General features: G+C 37.6%; 1 protein-coding gene across 3 annotated transcripts in view; it reads left to right on the plus strand.

Annotated features, from left to right (window-relative positions):
* The first annotated feature begins 3,510 nt into the window (after positions 1-3,510).
* The window catches only part of LOC114660652 (guanylate-binding protein 1-like), a 75,657-nt gene continuing 52,024 nt past the window's right edge, over positions 3,511-27,143 (plus strand). For 2 of the 3 annotated variants that reach the window (XM_028813486.2, XM_028813488.2), the window contains exons 1-3: positions 3,511-3,639; positions 5,908-6,039; positions 13,101-13,287. In XM_028813486.2, coding sequence (XP_028669319.1) covers positions 3,613-3,639; positions 5,908-6,039; positions 13,101-13,287 — 346 coding nt within the window. In that variant the 5' untranslated portion in view covers positions 3,511-3,612. The remainder of the gene's footprint in view (positions 3,640-5,907; positions 6,040-13,100; positions 13,288-27,143) is intronic. The other variant, XM_028813487.2, reaches the window with a different exon arrangement.

A 27,143-nucleotide genomic window follows, 5' to 3' on the forward strand; every position in this document is an offset into this window, starting at 1 on the left:
TTCCAGGTTAACTATTTTCCCTAAGCAGCCTTTAGCAAACAAATTGTGGCTCAACATTAGCCAACCCACAAATTAGCTGGTCTCTCAACTGTTTCCCTAAGTTATTTCCAAACTGACAATGTTCTACCAGTCGCTTTAGAATCACTGTATATTGTGACACATACACCATTACTTGCTGTTTTCTGCTGCAAAACACATAAAGTTCAGCCTCTATATCACACTTTGGTTTATAACGTTCCCTGAAAGCGGTGAATAGTAAGCTCATTTCTTTTGTGGTTTTTGATGCTGTTATATCTTTTAGTAGCACAAAGTTCTTAGACACAATTATGGTCAGAAACACTACCTTTTTCCTTTTTTCGGCCACAGCTTTTGTCACAAAGGAATTTAATAGCAACTTTTCAAAGTATGAAAAAGTCTCCACCATCTTATTAAATTTTAGTGCTGCAGTGATACTACTCTTATTAACCATTTTCACTTTCTTTTCACTTTCAGCAAGCAGCTGTCATACTTAGCAAATGGCACCACCACTCATCCCGCCCTCGCTGCAGGTGAAGTCTGTTGTGTATCTGGTTGACATAGACAAGGTAACAGTGCAGCACTCACAAGAAAAGCTGTCAGACAGAAAGTGAGTCAAAATTCAATGGCTTTATTCTGAGATAAAACATAATACAAAAGAAAACCAAGAAGCAACTTACACCAGTGGTTCTCAAACTGTGGGGCGCGGAAGTAACAAAAAAGGGGGTGCGAATGTTGCCATATGTGGCGTAATTTCGCTATTCGTAGGAAAATTTTAAAATACTAGGCCCTGGAACTGACCTCAAATAACTAAACTCTGGACCAGGGCATTTTCCAAGACCTTTAAATTTAAAACACATTTAGGGAGTTCTATCCTTCACCTTTTGCCTTACATCAAGCTTCTTCTTCAGCACAATCAGCATAGCTACAATCATTTTTCCTAGACTCCTTCCCAGGTGAGCTTTGTCTTCCTCCTCTCCAAACTTCAACTTAACTGGGTGAGGTGGAGCAGCTTCTTAGTTTTTATGCTGAAACCAGGAATGTTTCTGGTGCCACAATACTGCAGAGATGGAATACTTCTGGGTCAGGTGGAATCTCCTTAAAACAGGGAAGCATCCTCCTGGCAGTTCCCTCTGGCAGTACCCTAGGAACCCAGCCTGTTCACCCATCGAAATATCATTTTTGTAAGAAGTCACCATCTGTGCCTCCAACACTGTGTGATTTCAAACAGGAAAGAAAACGTTCACTACAACTAGGATGTGTATCTATCTATTGGAATTATCCATATAGTATATAACTTGACATAATATTGTAACATTTTTGCACCTAACATACCTAAAGGTGCAGCTTCATTTTAGAAGGCTGGAAAACAGGCCACATAATACTATATATTTCAAAGTCAATCTAAACTTCTATAGTGTAATGGTTATCTATCTGCCCATTTACTAAAAGTGATGAATCCAACATTTACTGTATTTTAAATAGTACTCTTAAGTAGAAAACATCATGAAAGCTACACAGTACATTGGAAACAGGGACAAATCTTGAAACCTTGTGGTAGAAAAACTTTGTATCTAAGCTACATTATAGTGCATTCTAAATTATGTACAGAACAAATTCAATAAAAATACTTTACACTATGACTGAATTTCCTTCATGCTGCAGTTCCCTTTTTAGCATGTTTTTCCTTTTGCTGCTAAGCTTTTGTGATGTTTGGCCTGCTACTACTTTTCTTCATGTTTAGACTTTTTATACTGATTTATACTTTTTGAAATCCATAGCTTTTTCAGCTCTGGAGGACCATACAAAACTGTTTAATTGTTTTTTAAAAAATGTTATAGGGTTTCACAGTGTTAAAAATAGTCTCCTTCCTTAATTTGCTTTATGTTATATTTTATATACATATTCTTACTGACATTTATAACATAAAGTTTGTCAAATAATGTTTGTTAATTTACTTGAATATTATAACTGAAGGAAAAAGAGTAAATATTCTATTACTTTATATAGGTGTCATATTTTAAACAAAATCTGAATCATAGATAAAGACCTTTGATAAGAATGGTGATAATGAATACATTTTTGTACATGTTGGGAAGGGTTTGTTTCAGTATGTACAGTATCCTTTACTGCGCACCAGTATTGATTATAACTATCCCATTAATATTATATGATGACAAAGGCTACATGGTAAAATAGCAATTATTGAGCCTTGATGGATGCTGATTTCCATCCACCATTAAACCCCGCTGACTAGATTAGGACCTGTTGCTGCAGCATCATATGCAAAGCATGAGATATGGCACCAGTCTATTACACTCCTGTACAAATATTCATAAAGGACATAGGTAGAGCCCAGAGCTGGAGCAATCCTGCCTTTGGGATGTGAAAAGAAAACCCAGACAAAAATCCATGCAGACTTTAGAAGAATGTTCAAACTACATACAGTCAGTGACTAGGGCTAACCACTGTACAGCCACGTTATATTATATTATATTATATTATATTATATTATATTATATTATATTATATTATATTATATTATATTATATTATATTATATTATATTATCCATCCATCCATCCATTTTCCAACCCGCTGAATCCGAACACAGGGTCACGGGGGTCTGCTGGAGCCAATCCCAGCCAACACAGGGCACAAGGCAGGAACCAATCCTGGGCAGGGTGCCAACCCACCGCAGATATTATATTATATTATATTATATTATATTATATTATATTATATTATATTATATTATATTATCCATCCATCCATCCATTTTCCAACCCGCTGAATCCGAACACAGGGTCACGGGGGTCCGCTGGAGCCAATCCCAGCCAACACAGGGCACAAGGCAGGAAACAATCCTGGGCAGGGTGCCAACCCACCGCAGTATATTATATTATATTATATTATATTATATTATATTATATTATATTATATTATATTATAAAGGGTAATATCATTTTGTAGTGATTTTCCAACAAATTGATACCGCATTTCTCTCTCTCTTTCTATATGTGTATGAATACTGTATATCTTATATATAAAGTTGAATGTGGATGGGTGCATTTGTTATTTATACAATTACACACCAATCTTAACATATGTGTGTGTGAATAGCTTATGAATTATTTTAATAGCCGTGGTATATACTTGCCAGATTAATAGAGAGATTCAGTAACCGTTCATTTCAAAGTTACAGCAACCTTCCAAGTCCGAAATTTACAAATTCTAAAGACAGAAACTAAACCACGTGAGCTAAAGAAACACATACATTTCTTATTAATTCCCCAGAAAAAAGGCACAGAACGTCTACATTCCTTTAGAAATAAAAGAAGTTTATATATGCTAGTATTTTCAATATTTTCTTTAATAGCACAATTTTCTTCATAAGCCTTTTAGTGACCGTGAAACATCTTGCAGGATTTAAGCCATAAGTTTCGATTATGCCGAAAGCCTCTCCTGGTTTTGTTTCTTCCTCTTCGAATGAAATGCCACCAGGGCTCTGTACTGCAGACGCTGCTGCACTTTTCTTTTTAAAGCAGTAGAACAAGTTAGACCCTTCTGCGCTGAAGAAGGAACACTGGAAACAAAAATGATGAGTCGTTCAATCGTTTCTTTTGTAAGTATATCATGCATTGGGGGGTGGGTTTTAAAATATTGACAGCTGATCATTTAATTGTTTGTGTATAATGCCTAAAATTGTCATGAGAGAGGTAAACCAATATAACTGGAAGCCTGAATACAATACTGTTTTTGTATCTGCTTTCTTCTGGTCAGGGCTGCTGGAAGACTTAGATTTTTTCCCCAACAAGACTTAAAGACAAAACAAAATAAGTATGAAACCACCGTACTGGACTGTAATATTTTCTCTTATTTTATTATACTTGTATCTTATTAGCTTTGATGTTTACCACGTTTTTTTGTTCTTATACTACATCAGAACATAGACTTTCAATGAATTTTCTTTTTAAAAGAACAGAAAAAACAGTTGATGTTACTCATTAGCTCAAATTAAGGTTTCAGAAATGGCAATAGCGCCCACATCAGCAATGTACTTTCTGTAACGACGAACGTTGACAAGTGCAACCGTTAAAGTCAGTTTGTAAAACACTCTGCTGCGATCGCTAATACTCCAATTGTTTTGGCCACAGACTGGAATCTTTCTTCTCTCATGGAGGACCGAGGTAATGCCTCTCAAACTCCTTCATCTCTGTGTTTTTAATCTGTGAGATTCTTGTTAACTTGTCTCGTGACAATCAATTTTGGCTGTTTTGGTTAGGAGTTGTGTGAATTCCTGTTGCTGAATATTAGGATGGTTTAGGTGATTAGTCGTCCAGGAGACGCCAGCAATCTCTTTATACTTCAGGTCGTGTAGCTCCTTGGCAGCAGAGCGTGCTCTACTTACGTTGCTGCCCCGCCCCTTCTAATGTCACTCACTTTTGTGGTCCGCCCCTGCTCAGAAGATGCCCTAAATTCGACTACGTGGTTTCCTCTTATATTATGTCATCAGTTTGTGAAATCAAAAGAAACCAAAGAAATCCTTATGGTAAAGCAGGTCTCCAGGAAAACATGCCCAGAAAGTCAAACTTTGAATGTTTTTCCATTAGGTGTCAACACCTGTCTCACTAGTTTCTGAACAAACTCGCGTTTTCCTGTAAAACTGCAAAAAGAAAGAGCAGACGATGTATCATTTTGTAAAGGTATTTAAAAGTGTTTGTGGTGTGGAAAATCAAGAACAATATTTTAAGTCAACAATATTAAGGTTTCTGAATGCGTACATGGAAAAATGGAGATAAAACAGCAACATTTATATAGTACATTTTTCATACAAACAATGAAAATCAACGTGCAATAGGTATAAAGGTGTAATCAAATTTATTCAATCATTTATCTGCTTTTATAACTCATTTTATCTAGTAGTAAGATGAAGGTAAGTTAAGAAGTAATGGATTTAAAGTATAAGGTAATTCTAGATATGGACGTAAGTCTTAAAGTGCATTTCCTAATTTTACTGGATTTTTCACAATTTTTTTGTTTCCAGTAAACTTCAACACTTAAGCAAATTTTGGTTTGGTCTTTGTTATTTTGTTTTTACATTTTTTGTGTTTCTCTGGCCTGGGTTTTTGCCTATTTTCTGTCTGCCAGCATGACAAAATCTAAATCTCCCTAGACGGTGAGATGGTACCCATGTTTACATAAAAGGTAACGTGTGGCAAGTTTAAGGAAACGTTGTGAGACTCTCACATGCTCATCTCATCTTATGGGTTATGCATGGTACAGGGATGGCAAAAATGTGAAATCCATGGTAGATAAAAGTCAAAACTAGTCCCCATTATAGTACTTCTTATGTAGTACATATAGAAAAGTAAAATACTAGAATTTTTTACATGACAGTTGGATAAAACATATTTTTTGGTATTTTGCTGTATCAACTGAGTGCCCATATTTAAACTGTTCAAGGTACCTGTATCTTTGTAGGAGCATTTTAAAAGATTTCAGGCTTGCCATTCAAAGTACCATGTTATTTTTACTTGCTTGTGGAAAACTGGTGGTTCTTCCATCAAACAGTGAAGACAAGCAAACTCAACATATAAGACGCCTGAGGCTTCTATCTTTAAGTGAGAAAGTAAGACGGTAACACACTCTATAGTGTATCTATGATTGATAGAACAGCCCCAGAAGAGGTTTTGCAATTTGCAGGTACTACCAAGTGTATTGTTAAATTGCAGTTACTACTAAAACAATATTACAAGATCAACACTCTTATTTGGTAGCATATTGTCTACTCCATTAGACTCACATTATGAATGGGGATGCTGCATTGCAGCCACTCTTTATTGATCCACTTCCATAAACAAAGGTGCTAATTTACTGTGTCTTCTTTCAGATATTTGTGATGCTATTAGTGAGACTGTCATTTGCAACAGTATTCCAACAGTATGGATACGATTCACAGCTCCCACGGTGTTCTAATACTTTGATGTCTTGTGATGTCAGTGAAGAGGAAAAGGTGAATATGGTACAGTATAAAACATTTAAACAAACCTTGTAAAAGTTGTTCTTATACCTGCAATGTTTTTAATAGCTTTACTTTGCCAGTAATACTATAAATTGTAAGTAAGAGAGACAAAACACAGAAGAAGGTTTGGGGGTACCACCTTGGCAACCCTGTATACAGTACTTTAAGTTTAGACAATGAAATAAAACATGCCTTTACAGACAAGAATTCAGAACAGGACTGAAGGATAGAACTTGGGTGCAGGTTCATAAGGAGGGAAGAAAGCGGAAACTAGAAGTGATGTCATTGATGGTAGAGTCTTCAGTCGGCTGGTCTGCCCAAGGAGAAAGAGAGAAAGGATTACAGCACAGTGCCAACCCTTGGTTCAGTGGTTCAGCCAGTAATCACTCTTTCTTAAGCCTGTATGCTATCTCCCACGTGCATACTTTGTGACAAGAATGTATCCATGATTTAAATCTAAATTCATAATGGAAATTCTGGAAATATTTTGATGGAAATTTTATTAAAAACATGAAGTTTTGAAAAATTTTATTATCCATCCATCCATTCATCCATAGTTTCTGAAGATGTTACTTCCTTCTCAGGGCACACACACATTGTCTTTTACATTGGACCAGTTAAAAGTTGCTAATTAACTTAACTTGAATTAAGTCTGTATTTAATTAAAGCTATAATGTATTAACAGTAAATTACAAACAATGTGATATTTAACTACATAGACATAAACTTTACATTAAATACAGTATATAATAAAACAGAATAAATTTCAATTATTAACAAAATAATGACAATGTACAATCTTCTCACATTACAATTCAGATATGACCGTTTGACATCAGAGGAACTTTTTGGCTTTGCCTGTGAGCAGAACCACACATTCTTTTTGCTGAATCTGAAACTAACACAGAGGCTTCAGCCATGCACATAGGAAGAAACCACCAGATGTGGTAAAGGGTGATATTAATACTATGTTTGCGACCAATGTTTATTTTTCCCTGTGATCGCACAGCACCTTAGAAAATCAAGAACTATAAAGAGACCCCAAAATGGTGGCTCGTAGAAAATGATATTTAAATACAATACTTGTAACAACAACACCAACATCTATTTATACAACACATTTTTATACAAAAAGTGTATCTCAAAGTGTTAGACAAGAAGTACAAGACAGAATTACAATTATAAAGAGGATGAATAAATAAACACATAAACAATATGAATGAACAAACATGTTAAACAAATAAAAATAGTACTACCTTTAATGGAATTAAACATAACATTAAATTACTATTAAGTATGCACAGCTTTTAAGCCACTAATAGACACAATGGTAAAATCAGTGGCTCAGATGGCCACAAGGGGGGAGGGGGGGATAAACGTTTTCATTTTAAGTTATTGTTTTTTCAGTAGGCATTTATGTGTGCTGTATGCCAATAAATTCACAAATCCCACCTTCAATGCACATAGCAATTCAGTAAGAGTGGTACTCATGTGTAAGTAAACAAATTATGTAAAAAAATAAAAAGTAGCATCAAAAAAGTAATTCTGATCAATGGCCAATCAGTAAGTGTACCCCTAAATACCTGTGGATGGTTTGAATTATGTAGCTGTTATCAAGGGATCCTCAATCACTGCTCTCTACTAGCTATAATAGCAGAAACATGGCAGATGGTGCCAGTTTGCAGCAGATGTATGTAAGATCCCAAGCTGATTTCTTCGACATCCTCTGGAAGAAAGTCATTTTTATATTAATGCACGATTGACTGTAGTTTAAGATAGTTGTCTATGGTGGGCTATCTATCTGTTTCATATAAAGCCTGTCTGTCTGTTTCTTATCTCTGTTTCTGTGTTCTTGCAGTAGATCATAAAAAGCAAATTAATAAACATGTGAAAAATAAAATTAATTAAAACAGGCACATGTAGGCTTAGATGCTTGGTGTGAGTAAAACCATGACCAAGAGGTGGAAATTTTGGTTTTCATATTAGCTCCATTTTCAGGAAGCATCAATCCGACCAAATATATATACAGTATATACAGGAAGGTGCACAATAAAGTATCCTGGTCTTGGTGTCAATGTCATTAAGAGTTTCATTAATAATAAAATAATAGAAAATGTTATATCATACTCTAACAGTTACTTTGTAATTTTATTGTTATTAAAGAATGTGATGAAAAAATGTGACCATATTAAAAGTATTGACGAAAATGCTCTCCACCAGCAGCAATATAAATTTCTTTATTCTCTAACATTTTCATGAAAACAGACCTCAGCACATCTTTTGTGAGAGTCATCATTAACTACACCAGAGTATGTTTGCCATTCTTCTTCTTCTTCTTTCGGCTGCTCCCGTTAGGGGTTGCCATAGCGGATCATCTTCTTCCATATCTTTCTGTCCTCTCTCACCACATCCATAAACCTTCGCTTAGGCCTTCCTCTTTTGCTCTTCCCTGGCAGCTCCATCCTTAGCATCCTTCTCCCAATATACCCCTCATCGCTCCTCTGCACATGTCCAAACCAACGCAATCTCGCCTCTCTGACTTTGTCTCCCAACTGTCAAACTTGAGCTGACCCTCTATTGTACTCATTTCTAATCCTGTCCATCATCGTCACACCCAATGCAAATCTTAGCATCTTTAACTCTGCCACCTCCAGCTCTGTCTCCTGCTTTCTGGTCAGTGCCACCGTCTCCAACCCATATAACATAGCTGGTTTCACTACTGTCCTGTAGACCTTCCCTTTCATTCTTGCTGATTCCCATCTGTCCCAAATCACTCCAGACACTCTTCTCCACTCACTCCACCCTGCCTGCACTCTCTTTTTCTCCTCTCTTCCACAATCCCCATCACTCCATACTGTTGATCCCAAGTATTTAAAGTCATCCACCTTTGCCAACTCTACTCCCTGCATCCTCACATTCCACTGACATCCCTCTAATTCACACACATGTATTCTGTCTTGTTCCTACTGACCTTCATTCCTCTCCTCTCTAGAGCATATCTCCACCTCTCCAGGGTCTCCTCAACCTGCTCCCTACTATCGGTACAGATTACAATGTCATCAGCAAACATCATAGTCCACGGGGACTCCTGTCTAATCTCGTCTGTCAACCTGTCCATCACCATTGCAAATAAGAAAGGGCTCAGAGCCAATCCCTGATGTAATCCCACCTCCAACTTGAATGCATCCGTCACTCCTACCGCAGACCTCACCACTGTAACACTTCTCTCGTACATATCCTGTACAACTCTTATGTACTTCTCTGCCACTCCCGACTTCCTCATACAATACCACAGCTCCTCTCGAGGCACCCTGTTTATATGCTTTCTCCAGGTCCACAAAGATGCAATGCAACTTCTTCTGGCCTTCTCTAAACTTCTCCATCAACATCCTCAAAGAAAACATTGCATCTGTGGTGCTCTTTCTTGGCATGAAACCATACTGCTGCTCACTAATCATCACCTCACTTCTTAACCCTAGCTTTCACTACTCTTTCCCATAACTTCATGCTGTAGTTCATCAATTTTATTCCCCTGTAGTTACTGCAGTCCTGCAAATCCCCCTTATTCTTAAATATCGGCACCAGTACACTTCTTCTCCACTCCTCAGGCATCCTCTCACTTTCGAAGATTCCATTAAACACTCTGGTTAGAAACTCCACTGCTATCTCTCCTAGACACCTCCATGCTTCCATAGGTATGCCATCTGGTCCAACGGCCTTTCCATTTTTCATCTTCTTCATAGCTATACAGTGATCCCTCGCTATATCGCGCTTCGCCTTTCGCGGCTTCACTCTATCGCGGATTTTATATGTAAGCATATTTAAATATATATTTCGGGTTTTTTGCTGGTTCGCGGATTTCTGAGGACAATGGGTCTTTTAATTTCTGGTACATGCTTCCTCAGTTGGTTTGCCCAGTTGATTTCATACAAGGGACGCTATTGGCAGATGGCTGAGAAGCTACCCAACTTACTTTTCTCTGTCTCTCTTGCGCTGACTTTCTCTGATCCTGACATAGGGGATGTGAGCAGGGGGGCTGTTCGCACACCTAGACGATACGGACGCTCGTCTAAAAATGCTGAAAGATTATCTTCACGTTGCTACCTTCTGTGTGCAGCTGCTTCGTGAAGCGACATGCTGCACGGTGCTTCACATACTTAAAAGCTCAAAGGGCACGTATTGATTTTTCACTGTTTGTTTTTCTCTGGCTCTCTCTCTCTCTCTCTCTCTCTCTCTCTCTCTCTCTCTCTCTCTCTCCCTGCTCCTGACGGAGGGGGTGTGAGCTGCCGCCTTCAACAGCTTTGTACCGGTGGTGCTTCGCATAAAGCCAAACAGCCCTATTGATTTGTTTGCTTTCCTCTCTGTTTCTGACAGCCTGTGCTCCTGACGCGCACTCCTTTGAAGAAGAAGATATGTTTGAATTCTTTTAATTGTGAGACAGAACTGTCATCTCTGTCTTGTCATGGAGCACAGTTTAAACTTTTGAAAAAGAGACAAATGTTTGTTTGCAGTGTTTGAATAATGTTCCTGTCTCTCTACAACCTCCTGTGTTTCTGCGCAAATCTGTGACCCAAGCATGACAATATAAAAATAACCATATAAACATATGGTTTCTACTTCGCGGATTTTCTTATTTCGCGGGTGTCTCTGGAACGCAACCCCCGCGATGGAGGAGGGATTACTGTACTTACTTCATCCTTGCTAATCCATTGCAATTCTTGATTCACTATCTCCACATCATCCTACCTTCTCTCTCTCTCTCTCGCTCTCTCTCTCTCTCTCTCTCTCATTCTCTTCATTCATCAGCTTCTCAAAGTACTCTTTCCATCTGCTCAACACACTCTCCTCACTTATGAGTACATTTCCATCTTTATCCTTTACTACCCTAACCTGCTGCACATCTTTCCCAGCTCAGTCCCTCTGTCTAGCCCACCGGTCCTTTTCTCCCTCCTTAGTGTCCAACCTTTCATACAACTCATCATACGCCTTTTTTTTAGCCTTTGCCACCTCTCTCTTCGATTTGCACCTTATCTCCTTGTACTCTTGTCTACTTTCTGCATCTCTCTGACTATCCCACTTCTTCTTTGCCATCCTCTTCCTCTGTATACTTTTCTGTATTTCCTCATTCCACCACCAGGTTTCCTTTCCTCCTTCCTCTTTCCAGATGTCATGCCAAGCACCCTTCTTGCTGTCACCCTTACTACATCTGCTGTAGTTTCCCAGCTGTCTGGTAACTCTTCACTGCCACCCAGTGCCTGCCTCACCTTGCAGTCTTATTTTTTCAAGTTCCACCATTTGATCCTTGGCTCTGCCCTCACTCTCTTCCTCTTCTTGATCTCCAAAGTCATCCTACAGACCACCATCCTATGCTGCTTAACTACACTTTCCCATGCCACCACTTCAATCTCCTTCAGAATGACTCTTCTGCATAGAATGTAATCTACCTGTGTGCATGTTCCTCCACTCTTGTACGTATCCCTATGTTCCTCCCTCTTCTTAAAATACATATTCACCACAGCCATGTCCATCCTTTTGGCAAAATCCACTATCCTCTGACCTTCTTCATTCCTCTCCTTGACACCATATCTACCCATCATCTCCTCGTCTCCACTGTTCCCTCCACCAACATGCCCATTCAAATATGCTCCAATCACCACTTTCTGTCCCTTGGGTACACTGTTCATCACTTCATCCAACTCACTCCAAAAATCTTCTTTCTCATCCATTGCACACCTAACTTGCGGTGCATATGCACTAACAACATTCATCATCACACCTCAGTTTCCAAATTTGTAATCATTACTCTTTCTGACACTCTTTTCACTTCCAAAATACTCTTTACATACTGTTGCTTCAGAATAACTCCTACTCCATTTCTCCTCCCATTCACACAATGATAGAACAATTTGAATTCACCTCCAATCCACCTGGCCTTACTCCCCTTCCATTTAGTCTCTTGCATGCACAATATAACAACCTTCCTTCTCTCCATCACAATATAAAAAGACCAGTATAAAGAGTATTGTTAATCCTTACTGAACAGTATGAACACAACTGTCCTTCAGCATCAACCTAGGAGCTGACTGTAGACCTTCTACCAACCAAAGCATCAGAAACAAGATAGAGGCTTTACATTCTCAGTGACCAACATTACTGAAAATTTCCTTTGGTACCTCAGCATTACCAAAAAGGTTTACCTGTACCTTTGGTTTTTAAAGGAGCCTAGGAAAAATAAATGTGTTTCTCCAGATCCTCACATATGCACAATGTAGTCCAGATGGACTAGCTTCTGTTCTGTCATACAGAAAGATTCTAAAGCAGGTTTTTCAAATGTCTCACTTCATTGCTAGGGTCATGCTGTCATCCATATAGGAAAAAATTACAAGACATGCCTTAGGAAAGCACTCTACGTTACTTAAAACTGCTAACAACCCAATAACAAACTGCTTAATTCCTTGCCAAATAGCTACTAGTCGTACCTCTGGACTTTCAAACACATTTGAACCCCATGTCATTAAAGTGGTAACATATTGATTCATCTGCTTGATCTAAACTGTGGCTAAAACTCTACTGTGAAAAGTACATCCACTGTCCATTATGTTTGGAGTATTCACTCTACTTTCACCTTTATTGTGTTTTATGCCTTTGACTTGTTTGTTCTTCGGCTAAGTTACTTGTATCAGTTTGATTATCACATGCATTGCTGGTATGTATCGCATATGTGTATGATGTAATAATTATTTTAATCTGATGTTGTTACATATAACATTTATTAATTATTTTTATTATTATGTTTATTGCTATATGTCATTTTCCCACATATTTTCTTATCACTACATATTCTATGGTTTTACTCCATCAAGGTTAAGAACAAATATATTTTACTATACTGTGCCAAAGCAAAATTTCAATAGCTGCAGAAACGTAGGTTACATTTAGAGCAGGTTTTCCTAAATGTGGTGGCCGTTTCTAATTTGAATGACAATTCTCTGCAACAGTTTTTTTCTGTGCTTGAGTTGCTTTCGCATATCATCAGGATGTTCTAAAAATGTATCTTTCAGGTGGATCCCATCTTCATGCACTCTCCAGTTGAACTAGTCAAGAATGACCAAGGAAACGTATCTATCAACCAGGAGGCTTTGAAAATCCTGTCAGCAATTGACATGCCTGTGGTTGTTGTTGCCATTGCTGGGAGGGCACGGACTGGAAAATCATATTTGCTAAATCGACTTGCGGGAATAAGAAAAGGTAAATAAAGTCAAAGTGTTTAAGTTAGTTGCCTTGTTTAAGTGCTGCCCTAGGGTTATGTGAGCAGATATTTGTTTCATGCAAGGTCTTAAGTTAATATCTGATATGACTGTTCTAATCAGTTTGTCAAGGACTGTTCTGCCCAAGACTGGATTAAGACCCCCCACAGGCCCTTGGATAGTCAGTCAGTCAGTCATCATCCAACCCGCTATATCCTAATACAGGGTCACAGGGGTCTGCTGGAGGCAATCCCAGCCAGCACAGGGTGCAAGGCAGGAACAAATCCCGGGCAGGGTGCCAACCCACCGCAGGGCATACACACACACACACACACACACACACACACACACACACACACACACACACACACACCAACTCACCAAGCACACACTAAGGACAATTAAGCTTAACTCTTTAACAGAAAGCTGATCATACTTATAAGATATCGGTTAATGCAACAACTATTTCTCACTTTTGATTTCAGCACAAGACTTGATTGCTAAAAGGGGTCTCCCTTGAACATTTCAATTTGCGAATACTCAATCATTTCATTGAGATGGGGGGTCTTAGTGAGAAGGCCCCTAGCCATCACAGGCCCCTGGACACACACCCAGATGGTAGATCCACCCCTGCTTCTGCCAGGGATAGGAGTGTGCAAGTCACTTTCAACCCTAATTTCAAACTGAACTCCACATCAATTGTATGCACTGAATATTTTAAAGCAGGAGAAAAAATTAAAGTGTGAAAAGTGTTTACTATCCATCCATCCATCCATCCATTATCCAACCCACTATATCCTAACTACAGGGTCACGGGGGTCTGCTGGAGCCAATCCCATTCAGCACAGGGCGCAAGGCAGGAACAAATCCTGGGCAGGATGCCAGCCCACCACAGGGCATACACACACACACACACACACCAAGCACACACTAGAGACAATTAAGCTTAACTCTTTAACAGCAAGCTGATCATACTTTTAAGATATCGGTTAAGGCAACAACTATTTCTCACTTTTGATTTCAGCACAAGACTTGACTGCTAAAAGGGGTCTCCCTTGAACATTTCAATTCGCGGATACTCAATCAATTCATTGAGATGGGGAGTCTTAGTGAAAAGGCCCCTTGCCATCACAGGTCCCTGGGCACACACCCAGATGGTAGATCCACCCCTGCCTCTGCCAGGGATAGGAGTGTGCAAGTCGCTTTCAACCCTAATTTCAAACTGAACTCCACATCAATTGTATGCACTGAATATTTTATAGCAGGAGAAAAAATTAAAGTGGGAAAAGTGTTTACTAGCATTATGTAAATCTTCTTAATTATCATAATGTTGTGTCAGGATAGGTTTCCATCAATTTAAGCAATATCTGCAAAATGAATGAAAAAAATTGAAAGTCGCAAGGACCTTTGACCTGAGGCCGTACAGGTTTAAAAAGTCATGGCTAATTAAGCTTTAATAGTCAAATGTAATGTTTTCATATATAAGCAATTAATGCATGTCATTAAACAGGTCTGAATGTTATTTCTAATTTTTATAAGCAGTGACTTAGTTTAAAGAAGTGAATTTGTACTTTTGTGTATTTACAATATTTTACAATACATTAGTAACAAATCTCTCAGTAGTAACAAATCGCTTAGTAGTAACTCTCCTATGTAGGGGTTTTATTTTCAGTATTATGACAGTCAAAGAAATTGATGTTAGTTTTTGTTTAAAATAATAATCATTTATTTTAGGAATAGATTTAAAAAGCTATTCAAGCAGAATTATTTTCAATGTACACACATAATAATTATAGGTAAGAACAGTCTTAGCAGGAAAAATGAGAAGTAAAAAGAGACTGCAGCAGCACAAGAGCCTTGTTTCATTATCCTGACTTTCAGATGTTATAATAATAATAATTATTATTATAATAATAAATATAATAATGTCATGTCTACCCTTGCAGATTGTAGCTCAAATGATTAATCTTCCATCCATCCATCCATTTTCCAACCCGCTGAATCCGAACACAGGGTCACGGGGGTCTGCTGGAGCCAATCCCAGCCAACACAGGGCAGGAAACAATCCTGGGCAGGGTGCCAACCCACCGCAGGACACACACAAACACACCCACACACCAAGCACACACTAGGGCCAATTTAGAATCACCAATCCACCTAACCTGCATGTCTTTGGACTGTGGGAGGAAACCGGAGCCCCCGGAGGAAACCGACGCAGACACGGGGAGAACATGCAAACGCCACGCAGGGAGGACCCGGGAATCGAACCCAGGTCCCCAGATCTCCCAACTGCGAGGCAGCAGCGCTACCCACTGCGCCACCGTGCCGCCCATGATTAATCTTGTTTACCATAATTCAGTGTTTGCTTTATAATATGTGTATATCTACATGGTATTTTTAAAGAATCCAATCTTAGCAGGTGTTGATATGATTTAGCTCCACAAGCAGTGACACTGATGGACAATGCAGGGAATGTATATGTATTCCATGACTCTTGGCAAAGCCAAGTTTTGTGCATTTAAAATTAATTACTTTAATGTGATTTTTAGTTTTGCAGTGAACTAAATAATTTCCATATAATGTCTTGTTTACCTAAGGCTACCTAAGATACAACGATATTTATTGAAAATGTAATTTTCAACTAAAAGCAGAAGTTTCATTGAAAGGAATTTTGGTATTGAGTAGCTCACAATACAGTAGGTGACATAAAATGGTATGAAAATTGGCACATAAAATATACTAATGGTTAGGTTGTTCTGTCCATTACACTACAACGTGGCTGCATGCCAGTCTTAGCATAAGACAGTGATAAATGGACTAGGCTGAATCATGGTGACCTTAACAAGGCTTGTTCTGATGCTGTAGATCAGTGCTTCCCAAACGTGGTACTGAGGACCCACTGTGGCTGCATGTTTTTGTTCCAACAAGCTCCTGTTGTTAATTGGACTCTTGGGCTAATTTAGTGAACTGGTATTTTCTAAGTTCTGTGTTTTGGGAACAATATAGAAATTAGAAAACTAAGTTTGGTTTAAAAATAAATATTAAAATGTACCAAGCAGTTATATGGGAATAATGTAATTTTTTTCTTTTAAACAATATTTTCATCTTGATTTTTATTCTATTTTTCCAGGTGTTCTAATTGTTTAATTAATCCATTATTTACTAATTAGTTGGTCTAACTCTAAAGTAGTTGCAGCCTTTGATTATTCAGTGTTGTTTGCCTGGGTGTCTACTCTGCTCGTTTTTACTTGTCATTAATAAAATACAACAAAGGGGAAAAACTACACAGAGAAAGGGCAAAATATAATGAAATCAACAAAAGAGATTTAAGCATTTCAATTTATAGCAAAAGCAGAAATATTTATAAATGTTTTATAAATGTAAAAATCATGCTGCTGTGCTATTCTGAATGTAGAATAAGAGAAGAGAAAAAATACCAGCAAATTAAATGAGTGTTATCAGGTGTTGTCACTGATTAAGAATCTAGTTGGAACAAAAAACCTGCAGCCACTGTGGGTCCCCAAGACCGAGTTTGAGAGCCCCTGCTTTAGATCATACTGAAGAAGTTTAACAATGGAAAAAAAAAAATCTTTAGTGCCCCAAGGTTAACGAACAGCTAAGTTGTGAAAATGTCTCCTCCAAATATTTTTCAAAAGCTGCCGTAAAAAGTTGTCTGTTTCAACTGCATGATTTGGTAGTTTGTTTCACATTCCCACAACTCTATCTGGCTTCCACTGTACACTTTTGTATACCTTCTGCTACTCCATTCAAGAATGTGACTCACTATATAACTGCAGCAATTCCGGTGGATCTATTATATGGCTGCATAGTAAGAATGCTTGTATACATTTTTAATCACTTCTACAAACATTTTAATGAATGTGAAATTGCACAATTGTTAGTCTTTGTGATGTCATGATTATACAAAGGTTCTCACATCTATCAAAAAGATCCAGCACCATCACAAGCAGAACCCATCAGCCTATGACTTGGGGAAGTGACTCTATTTACTCCATCCCTTACAGTGTTTGCCATTGACCATTCACTGTAGCAGAATTTATATGGACTAGTGTCAGTTTATCTTTACTAATAATGCCCCATCTTAAGTGGGTCTGATGCTCACCAGATACAGTGATACAATCTAAACAATGTCAAACAGAGCACTCTTGGAACAGCATGTATATGGCACCATTATCTATAATGGCCAGTGGTCATTACTCTTGTATGGGTCAGTTTGACCATATAACAATACATCAAGAAAACATATTTAATCTATTGTATGACTTTTCATAAAAATGCAATGCCTTAATGCACAACTGTCATCTCCAAAGGATGAGTACATAATATCAATATCTTTCCCAGACTGGCTGAGTTCCCAGCCTTGTCTCAAACACAACATAACCTTTTTAAACCAATTTGATCCAATTCATTGTCCCAGAGACTACAGGCTATTCCAGGCACAAGGCAAGGCCTACTGACTCTCAGACCCACACACTCACCTTTAGGAGCAAATTGGAACCTACATGCTATGTCTTTAGGGATATAGAAAGAAGGCAGGAGTTCTCATTTAGATATAGGGATAACTTGCCAAACTCCACACAGTTAACAACTCTACATAGGATTCTTATCCAGTGGACTACATACATTAGGCAGCAGTGCTACCCAATGTTCCAGTGTGCCGCCCTTCTAATAAAACCTGCCTAGGACATTTTTTGAAGCCAATTACAGTTTGGACGGAGTGATGGCTCTGAGGCCAGGGATCTGTGCAGGCAATTGGAAGGTTGCCCGTTCGAATCTCGTAAATGCCAGATGTGACTCTGCTCTTTTGGGCCCTTAAGCAAGGCCCTTAACCTGCAATTGCTCCGTCCTGGGTATGACATTAATTTGCATCCATCCCTGCAAGCATGTCCATCAACATGCAGGAAAATGTGGGGGTTGATGGCAGGATTGGCACTCCAGCCACTGTTAAAAACCTCACACTGTTCCAGTGTGGTGCTGAAGTGTCACCCACTGCACTTGTGTCACAATCCAGGTGGTTTCTTGTGTGGTGGGTGCTATCAGCACATGCTCCCAACCTCTCTCTCTCTCTATCTATTTCAGTTTGAATAAATAATTGCATTCTGGTTGGATGTATCACATTATTTTCAACTTATTAGTTTTAAATTCCGTTTAGTATTTAGCATGATACACATTTTGCATAATTCTTTTCTTTATGTTGTACTCATAGGGCACTTTGTGCCTATGACATCACTTTGGTCTTGCTTGTGAAGCATATTCAGCTCATATGTACCTTTGTTTAATAGAGAAGCTGAATACAATTATGGAGAATATTGTAATGCTGAAATAATTAATGTTTTAACAGTATGAGTTAGGAATAGTTAATGATTTCAGATTTATTCTGCTCCTTTCAAGATAGACTTGTGATTCCAGTTCTTGTGTCACTGAATCTTGACTGACTTTTGACTGTACATCTGCCAAGAGCCGTAGTTCACGCACTGTCAGTTATATAAATAAATATACAGTAGGTAGTGTTAAGTCACTGAAGCCTTTAAAAAAACTCAAGGGTGGCCAGCTACAGTAGGTAGAGCAGAATTTAAAAAACATTTTTGATGTTATTTTTGCCATCTTTTTTCCTAATTCTGAATGTAGCTAACTGATAAAGTGTCAACATAGCAGTAAAGAATTATGAACTGTTCACTTAAAATGTTTGAGAATATCATTGCATATTAGTTTTGAAGCACTGCCACAATTATTTTTATTACTCACAAGGAATGAGTTCAACATTAGTTTTCAGAAATTGATTTGTGGTACTCAGTATAGACAAAAAACAATCCAAAGTCAGTTTTGTTACTTAAGCCAGTGGCACATTACACTTGTAGTCATAAGGGATGGCAAATTACGTGACTTCTTAATGACTCTACAAAGTTTCACAAGCACCCCTCTTTCTCTTATGGCAAATAACATGCTGCTTGTCATGATATGTAAAACACAAGACATCAGACAGACAAGCATCTCTTTTGTTTGCAAGATCCAAAACACCCATATTCTTCATTAATTGTAGCTACATTTGTACAAATTATACTTCTGGGTGAGTGCTTGTTGGTTGTCTGCTCTCGCATACACATGAGCCAGTACTACAACCAAAGACAAATTCGATTTTGGTGAAACGAGTCACAGACTGGTTTGTATAGAGTTGCTGGGTAAGATGGTCTACATGACAAGTGGTCATGGCCCTTGATTGCTTCTGGCTTGCTATGATTATGCAAATGAAGTCTGCAAATGAAAATCATTGAAAAAATTGTGTAATATGACAGGGCCTAAAGACATCACCTGTCAAAGCACAGTAACTGATTGACCTTGATCAAAAAGGCAACAAAGACACAATACACAAAATCACCTAAATCAGATGCTTTTTAAAATAAAATAATTCCCTGTCAGCAACTGTGTGTCAACATGTTTAATATGCAAGGTCCAATGATTACTTCCAATATTAATGCCACTATTTTTAAACATTAATTTAATTTTTGTAAAACTGGCAATACAGGAAGTGTATTATAAAACAAAACAGACTCTACACAACAAGCTGTACATTTTGCATTTTTTAAAACATATCTATTATTTGAAACATTCAAAAATTATTATATTTTTCTAAATTGTATTCAAAAGGATGTAGAATTTTGCTTTAGTAGAATTAATTTATTACATTTTTGTTCAAAACTGTTCTCACAAGGCAATCACAAACCACTGTACACAATTAAAATATTACTGTTAACTAAAAAAATAATAAAATGGCATGATATATATTTCATACTATATAAATACACACAAACACATGTTAAAGAAAGGGTAATGGTGATATGAAGTGCCAAAACAAATATAGTGGGCCGCAGCTTACACACCTAAGAGAATCAAACGTTGGTGACAAGACACCACTACATTTTGAGGTTTTTTTACATAAGGACATTAGTTTGTATGTTCAAATATCTTTCAGTAGTAATGGGCTCAATAGGACTACTTCACTTATGATATGCACCAGACAAAACTAACATGCATTCATAGTGGACTAAGATTTGAATATTACCAAGAACATCGATACTAAACTAATATAATAAACAATAAGCCTTATAATGAAGTGTTGAATGACAAGTTGAACACAAAGATTTAGACTGCAGAAGCTGTTTTGCTCTTTTTAATTTCTTACTACCGGTACTAATGCAAATTCAAATCATCTAGCTTTTTAGTAATCACATTTTAATATTTTTGAATATTTAATCCAACCACAGATCCTTTACAAATATTTTCTGTTGATAAAGCATTGGAGGAAAAGAAGTATTTACTAAAGCTTGACAATAGTGCTAAAATATTCTTTATTAATACAGTATGTGCAAAAGCTTATATGATGCCTGGTCAAGAGTGTTAGGAAGCAGAGAGGCTATGTAAAAAAGAGGCACTTAAGGATTTTGTACTTTTGTATTAATGGTAATAAATGGAATTTGGCCCCTTTTTCTTTACTCTCAAATAGTTTAAAACATGAACTGAGCAAAAAATCATATAAAGCAAAGTCAGGCCAAATATTCTAATTAACACTGTGCTATCAGAATGGCTGTGAAATAGTGCTCATGTGCCATTTGCTCTATGGCCTGTGCAGCTTCAGTGACAAAAGTCTTATAGTAACTGATCATATAGTGAATGTAAGGGTGGATACTGACAGTGTGGAAACCTGACATTATCCTTATGTTATGACTTTTAGAACTTAATGTTGTAACATTTGTGTCCTTTTCTGTTCTTTGGAGGTCATGCAGTAGTACTAGTAGTAGTAATTTATTTTGTATTATGTTTATTTAAGATTTGTGGTGTACTAGAGCATGTGCCCAAAATTTTTGGAATTGTCAGAAAACAATTTCCAACTTTGAGCTTTTCCTTTTGTGTCATACCCCTCCATGAATTTTGACCTTGAATGTTTGCAAAAGGGAAGCAAACAACTAGCCAGATGTTTTAAGATAACAGTAATCAATTCCACACACATGTATTGGTGTCATTCCCAAGCTTGCAGAATACAGTTAAATAAACAACTCCCATTTCAACGGTTGGATGACATATTCCATTAAACAATCATCAAGCATTAAAAAGTACTTCATCTTTAATTTTATCCAAAGTTAAAACACTATACTGTTCTGTTTTTGGCACAAACCATCTGGTGGAGGGTATGCAAATGGAAAGGAGTGGAGTCATCCTGAGAAACCTTGAAAAGTGAGTGTGTGAATGAGTAAGTGAGACAGAGAGAGAGAGAGAGAGAGAGATCATCAAACACTTAAAGAGCATAACTTATGAGACCCACTCATGTACTTAAATCCTTTGACCTAAGTGAATTATTGCTAGAAAGCTTAGGAAAGGATCCTAGTTTCTATCAGCTCACGGAGTTGGGTGACAAATAATGTTGCCTCTGACTCTTGTAAGTGTTGAGATAGAGCTGGTGGTGTGAACATTCAAGCAGGGCATATGGCAGAAAACTAATCATTGGGGCCGTATTGAAGGCTCCATGCAAGATCCAAATGGTGACAGCAGAGTTTTAGGTTGTTATAATTTTTACACCAGTGAATTATTTAACAAGGGATTCATGTTTTATACTTTTTTAGTTTCATCTTGATTAAAAGAGCATGTTTCAATTTAATAGACATTCATATTACAGACTTGTACCTTTGTTTACTTCCATTTTGCCGGCACTTTGCATGAAGTTCAATTGGCCCTAGCTCGCTTCTTTGGTGATGTAAGGATGTGACTCAGTGGTCACATCCTCCCCTGCAACTCGTTATGATGTTATTATCATGTTTATCGTGAAGGCTAGAAGCTTTCATCTGACTTTGGTCATATAGTACAACCATCAAAAGGGCATATTAAGAGATACCTCAGTATCAACATCAAATAAACAACACTGAAAGAAAAGAGGCAGATAATTATTCATAAATCTCCCCTGCTCAAGCAAACCTGAAACAGTCTAACAGTGTAAGAAACAAAGAAACTTTTGCATAATCTAAAAATAAGCATTTTTCTATATAAGAAATTTCATTGCACATATGAAAAATTGTTAAAAAAATTGTTGAGTTGAGTTTGCTACAATATGTTAAATTATTGAGATAAATTTAAAAAATTTTTGCAGAACAGTGTCATTTACTGGGAAATGAAGGATACTGGCCAACTTGCCATAAATGCAGAGACACTATTGATTGAAGCAAGTCCTGAGAAGGACAAATATGGTATAGGTGGAAAAAGTTAAAATTTGAAAGGAACCCAAATTGCAATTGGTCTGTGGCTACTACATCCATTGCTGCTAGTGGCCTGCAACCTTAGAACCTCCTTGAACCCGGGTCATCAATAGTCATGAACCAAGATGGACTAGGGCGAATAAGGACACATAACAACAAGGGTGGTGCAAAAATACTTAGTTCTATTATTTCAAACAGTATCCAAACAATGAATAATTAGTGCTTTGCAAATTCTGGCAATATGTAATCCATCCATAATTAGCTTAAAATGAAAAGTTAAAATACAGTCAGGATCTGTCCGTAAAAGAATAATGAGCCTTAGTGCATCTTCCCATATCTATGTCTCCTCTGCTCACCCTTAAGGTCTGCTCAGCAGCAGAAGATTTTCTCTAACAAGTGTAGCCAACCTTCTTTGGTCTCATGTTCCCACTGCCATCCCTTGGTGTCCGTGGGCACCCCATGACCGCTTGTCCCTTCTTCCACCACTATCTCTTGCCATCCATGGGACCTCTCCACACCTGTTTGTCCACTTCTGCTCCCTGAATGCTTAACAGAATCAACCCTACTCTCAGACAATCACTGCTCCACACGTGGCTTCTTCACCAATTACCATGCCTCCTCTCTGATATACCAGCTCTACCTTGGTCCTGACTTTTACTTTCTTTTCTTCATCATTTAATTTTACCTTTGGCTATCTTTTTTACCTTTTCACTCTTTCTTGTTCTATTTCTGGTTTACTCTTTCTTCCCCTTGTTCTTTCCCAGGCTCTTTATATCATGTGAGTACAGATGCCTTGATGGCAACCCACAGAGCGCTAATGTGGACACTGGCTGAACTGAATGTTCATAGTAGTGTCTGCACGTGAATTTCCTAATCAACATCCCAGGGCCACTCAGCTTTGTCGAGCATTCACCCATGCCTATCAATCCATCCATCCATCCATCCATTATCCAACTCACCATATCCTAACTACAGGGTCACAGGGGTCTGCTGGAGCCAATCCCAGCTAACACAGGGTGCAAGGCAGGAAACAAACCCCAGGCAGGGCGCCAGCCCACCACAGGGCACGCACACACACACACACACACACCAAGCACACACTAGGGTCAATTTAGGATTGCCAATCCACCTAACCTGCATGTCTTTGGACTATGGGAGGAAACCGGAGTACCTGGAGGAAACCCATGCAGACACGGGGAGAACATGCAAACTCCACGCAGGGAGGATCTGGGAAGTGAAACCGGGTCTCCTAACTGCGAGGCAGCAGCGCTACCCACTGCGCCACTGTGCCACCCACCTATCAATCCTTATGCTAAAAACACAAACCTCTATGGATCCCTTGATGTGCTTCACCATGATGATTTGCAATGCCAAAAATATCAAAAAGGAGGGGGATCTGTCAAAACCCTGGCCCAAATAATAAAGCAATTAATTGTTTCATTAAATATATTAAATTAAATTGGGAATCTAAAAATAAGCAAAAGACTAAGAAGAAACACAAAAGGCAAAACTAACAACCAACAACAAGCCAATAATAACAAATAAGAAATACAAAAGTTTCAAAACACAAAACAGCAACATTTAATTATATAGCACATTTTCATGAAAAATATGTAGCTCAAAATGCAATATGTTAAAGAAAAAACTTAGAAAGAAAAAGCATAAAATAAAAATAAACATAAGTAAATAAATACAAACTTACAAAATACAGATAAATAAGTAAGAGAAATGGAAGAGTCCTTAAGCATGGCTTAAATTACTATTAACTAAACTGATTTGAAAAGTTTCCAACAGTTATAATGCCTGAAACCCGAAGCCCATACTAAAATGAGAGTGTATTGTAACAGTAAATATTAATGACTTCTTAAATTCATCACGAAAATACAAACTAATGTAATATGTGCCAGTGGTGTGCATTTGAAAATCATCTTAGATTCTTTGTGTATGTTAATTTTCCTAAAGTGGGAAAGCTTGTATTTTTGATAATTGACTGAGTAAAACATTGTGCATATGTGGATAGCCCTTTTTTCTGGTTTAGTAACTAATGTGTCTAGCAAAATATATTAGAGTAAAAGTAGCCATTTGTGTTTGAAATTTTAGTTTAAGCAAATGTAATGTAAGTAAAAGTAAAAGTTGACAGAACATTTTATACTCAAGTAAAGTAAAAATTATCTCAAAATATACTCAAGTACAATAACAATGTATTTTTACCCAGAGGTGTGCTCATACGCCTCACAACAGTGCATTGTTGCCAATAACAATATTGCTGCGCCCAAGGCGTGGAACATAAGCATAATATTTTAGGACTGAAAGCCAAAATCACAATTACTGCAAAAATGGAAAAAGGGAAAGGCAATTTTAGCACTGAAAATACATAAAATGAAAGTTTAGATTTCAATAGTAGAGATTAATAATACATTTAGAAGTAAAATTATGAACATGAGAAAGCAACTAACATCTTTAAGGAATACTTAAATACATTTTAGTAATCTGAAACTAAAGTTAAGGTTATTTTTTTCAAATACAAAGGGTGAATATGATGAACAAACTATTCACACTCTGGAGATTAAGATGCTACAGTCTCACTGCCGTATGGGAAATCTGCAGGTATAGACAGGTATTGTTGTGGAAAATACACCTTTAAATAAAGAAGAGTCTTGAGCCATCTTTAAAAATTATATTCAAACATGGACGTCCTTTATTTACACCAACAGGTGGAGTCCCAACATGCTTTGTTTAATGCAAACATATCAGACTGATGAAATCTAAAAGAAAGCTTCCCTTGATCAGCTAGATTCATTTACATATAATGACTACAAAGTTTAACAATCACACCAATCAGGTAAATGGCATAGTCAGGAAACACACCTCTGCCATTAAGTGTTATGTAAAGTCTTTAAATTAAGGGTCCTCAATCATGGTCATGGAGGGCCGCAGTGGCTGCAGGTTTTTGCTCCACTCCAATTGCTTAATAAGAAGCACTTATTGCTCAAGTAACACTTCTGCTTCACTTTAGTGGTCTCGCTCGTTAAGATTTTGAACCCTTATCACTTATTTTAGTCTTCAACAGCTGTATTCTTGGTTTTTAATTGCTCCTAATTAGTAATAATATGCAAATGACAAAAGAGACTAGCAGTTCTCCATTTAGTTCGTTACCATTTACACCTCTGTGTGTATTTATCTTGCACTATTGGCTTTAATGTCATACTTGGAAGGAAAGTAAAGATAAGAAAGTGAAGGACTGAGAATTACTCCTCCATTTTAGCCTTCAAACTATTTGGATGATATCCTTAGAAAGGGGAAGAAAATCTAAGATATGATAAGATATATAGCAGAGTTAAAGCACTTAACAAGCCATGAAATTAAATTATTGGCAAGAATTGCTTTCTAATTAAGCAACCGGGTTAGAACAAAAACCTGCAGCCACTGCAGCCCTCCAGGACTGTGATTGAGGACCCCCGCTCTAAATAGTTCATAACTAAACGTAATGGGGAATACCCAATTAAAAGAAATGAGACTTCTTACATTTAAACTGTTATCAGAGAACAAAATATAAAGTTTAATGTTATACATGATCTCATTTTCAAATTTAAATGTACTGGTACAAATAATATCAGGATGTACTAGTTTAACAATGTTGTGATGTAAGATTTTGCATATAACTTGATAAATATTTTGTATGTCTTTATTTGTAATTTAGGCAAAGCAATGTAATTTAGTGTTTCATCAGTGAATGTTAACCCCTCCCCCCCCTTTAGGAATGGGTCTCCTTGAATTTTACGACAGAGATGGGGGGGATGTGCCTTAAACCAGTCTGGCGAGTGTTTCTCTGCTAAAGTCTTTCAACCCCCGCAAGGAAGCCAAACTGCACCTTAACATATGGTTTTGGGGGATGGCAGGTGTTAAGATTGTCTTTGCCCCATTGGACTGAAGCATAGCTGTTTGGAATTGGCTTATATCAGAAGCTTTTAAGGACCATGATGTCCTATTGGCTGTAGGGGTTGGACAGAGAATCTATAAATCTGCTTGTTCAACCACATTCTCTCTCTCTTACCAACCTCTGATGATGAAGAAGTATCTCTCTTACCAAACTGATGAAGATCATCACACCATGAACAGAAGAAGACAACACAATGGAGAGCACAACTCGGCAGTCATATTGAGGCAGGCAATGCAGCCTGTTCTGAAGAAAGCTGAATGATGCTTTAACTAGAGACCTTTTTAAGTAACTAACAAGTCTGTGTACCACCTGAAACTACACATCACCATTTAATCAGGTTGTCAATATTTAAATGTACTTTGCATATTGTTATTTATGAATATTATCAATAATACATAATTTTATGTGTAACTTAACTCCTGCTTGTTTTTTACTACACCTGATTGCCTATAGATATGTGATGAATGTGTCATCAGGCGCCGCCGAGAGTGGCAGCCTTTTCAGCAGCTCCGTGTATGACTTTATTTTTCTACTTTTATTTTTCTCTTTTTTATTAATCACTCCTATCACTTTATGTTATGTGGATTCGTTCCCTGGACACACTTACTTTTACAACGTGGGCATGGATTTTTACACGCCGAGACTCGTCTATTC

This window comes from Erpetoichthys calabaricus, chromosome 11 (assembly GCF_900747795.2).
Source record: "Erpetoichthys calabaricus chromosome 11, fErpCal1.3, whole genome shotgun sequence".
Lineage (NCBI taxonomy): Eukaryota > Metazoa > Chordata > Cladistia > Polypteriformes > Polypteridae > Erpetoichthys > Erpetoichthys calabaricus.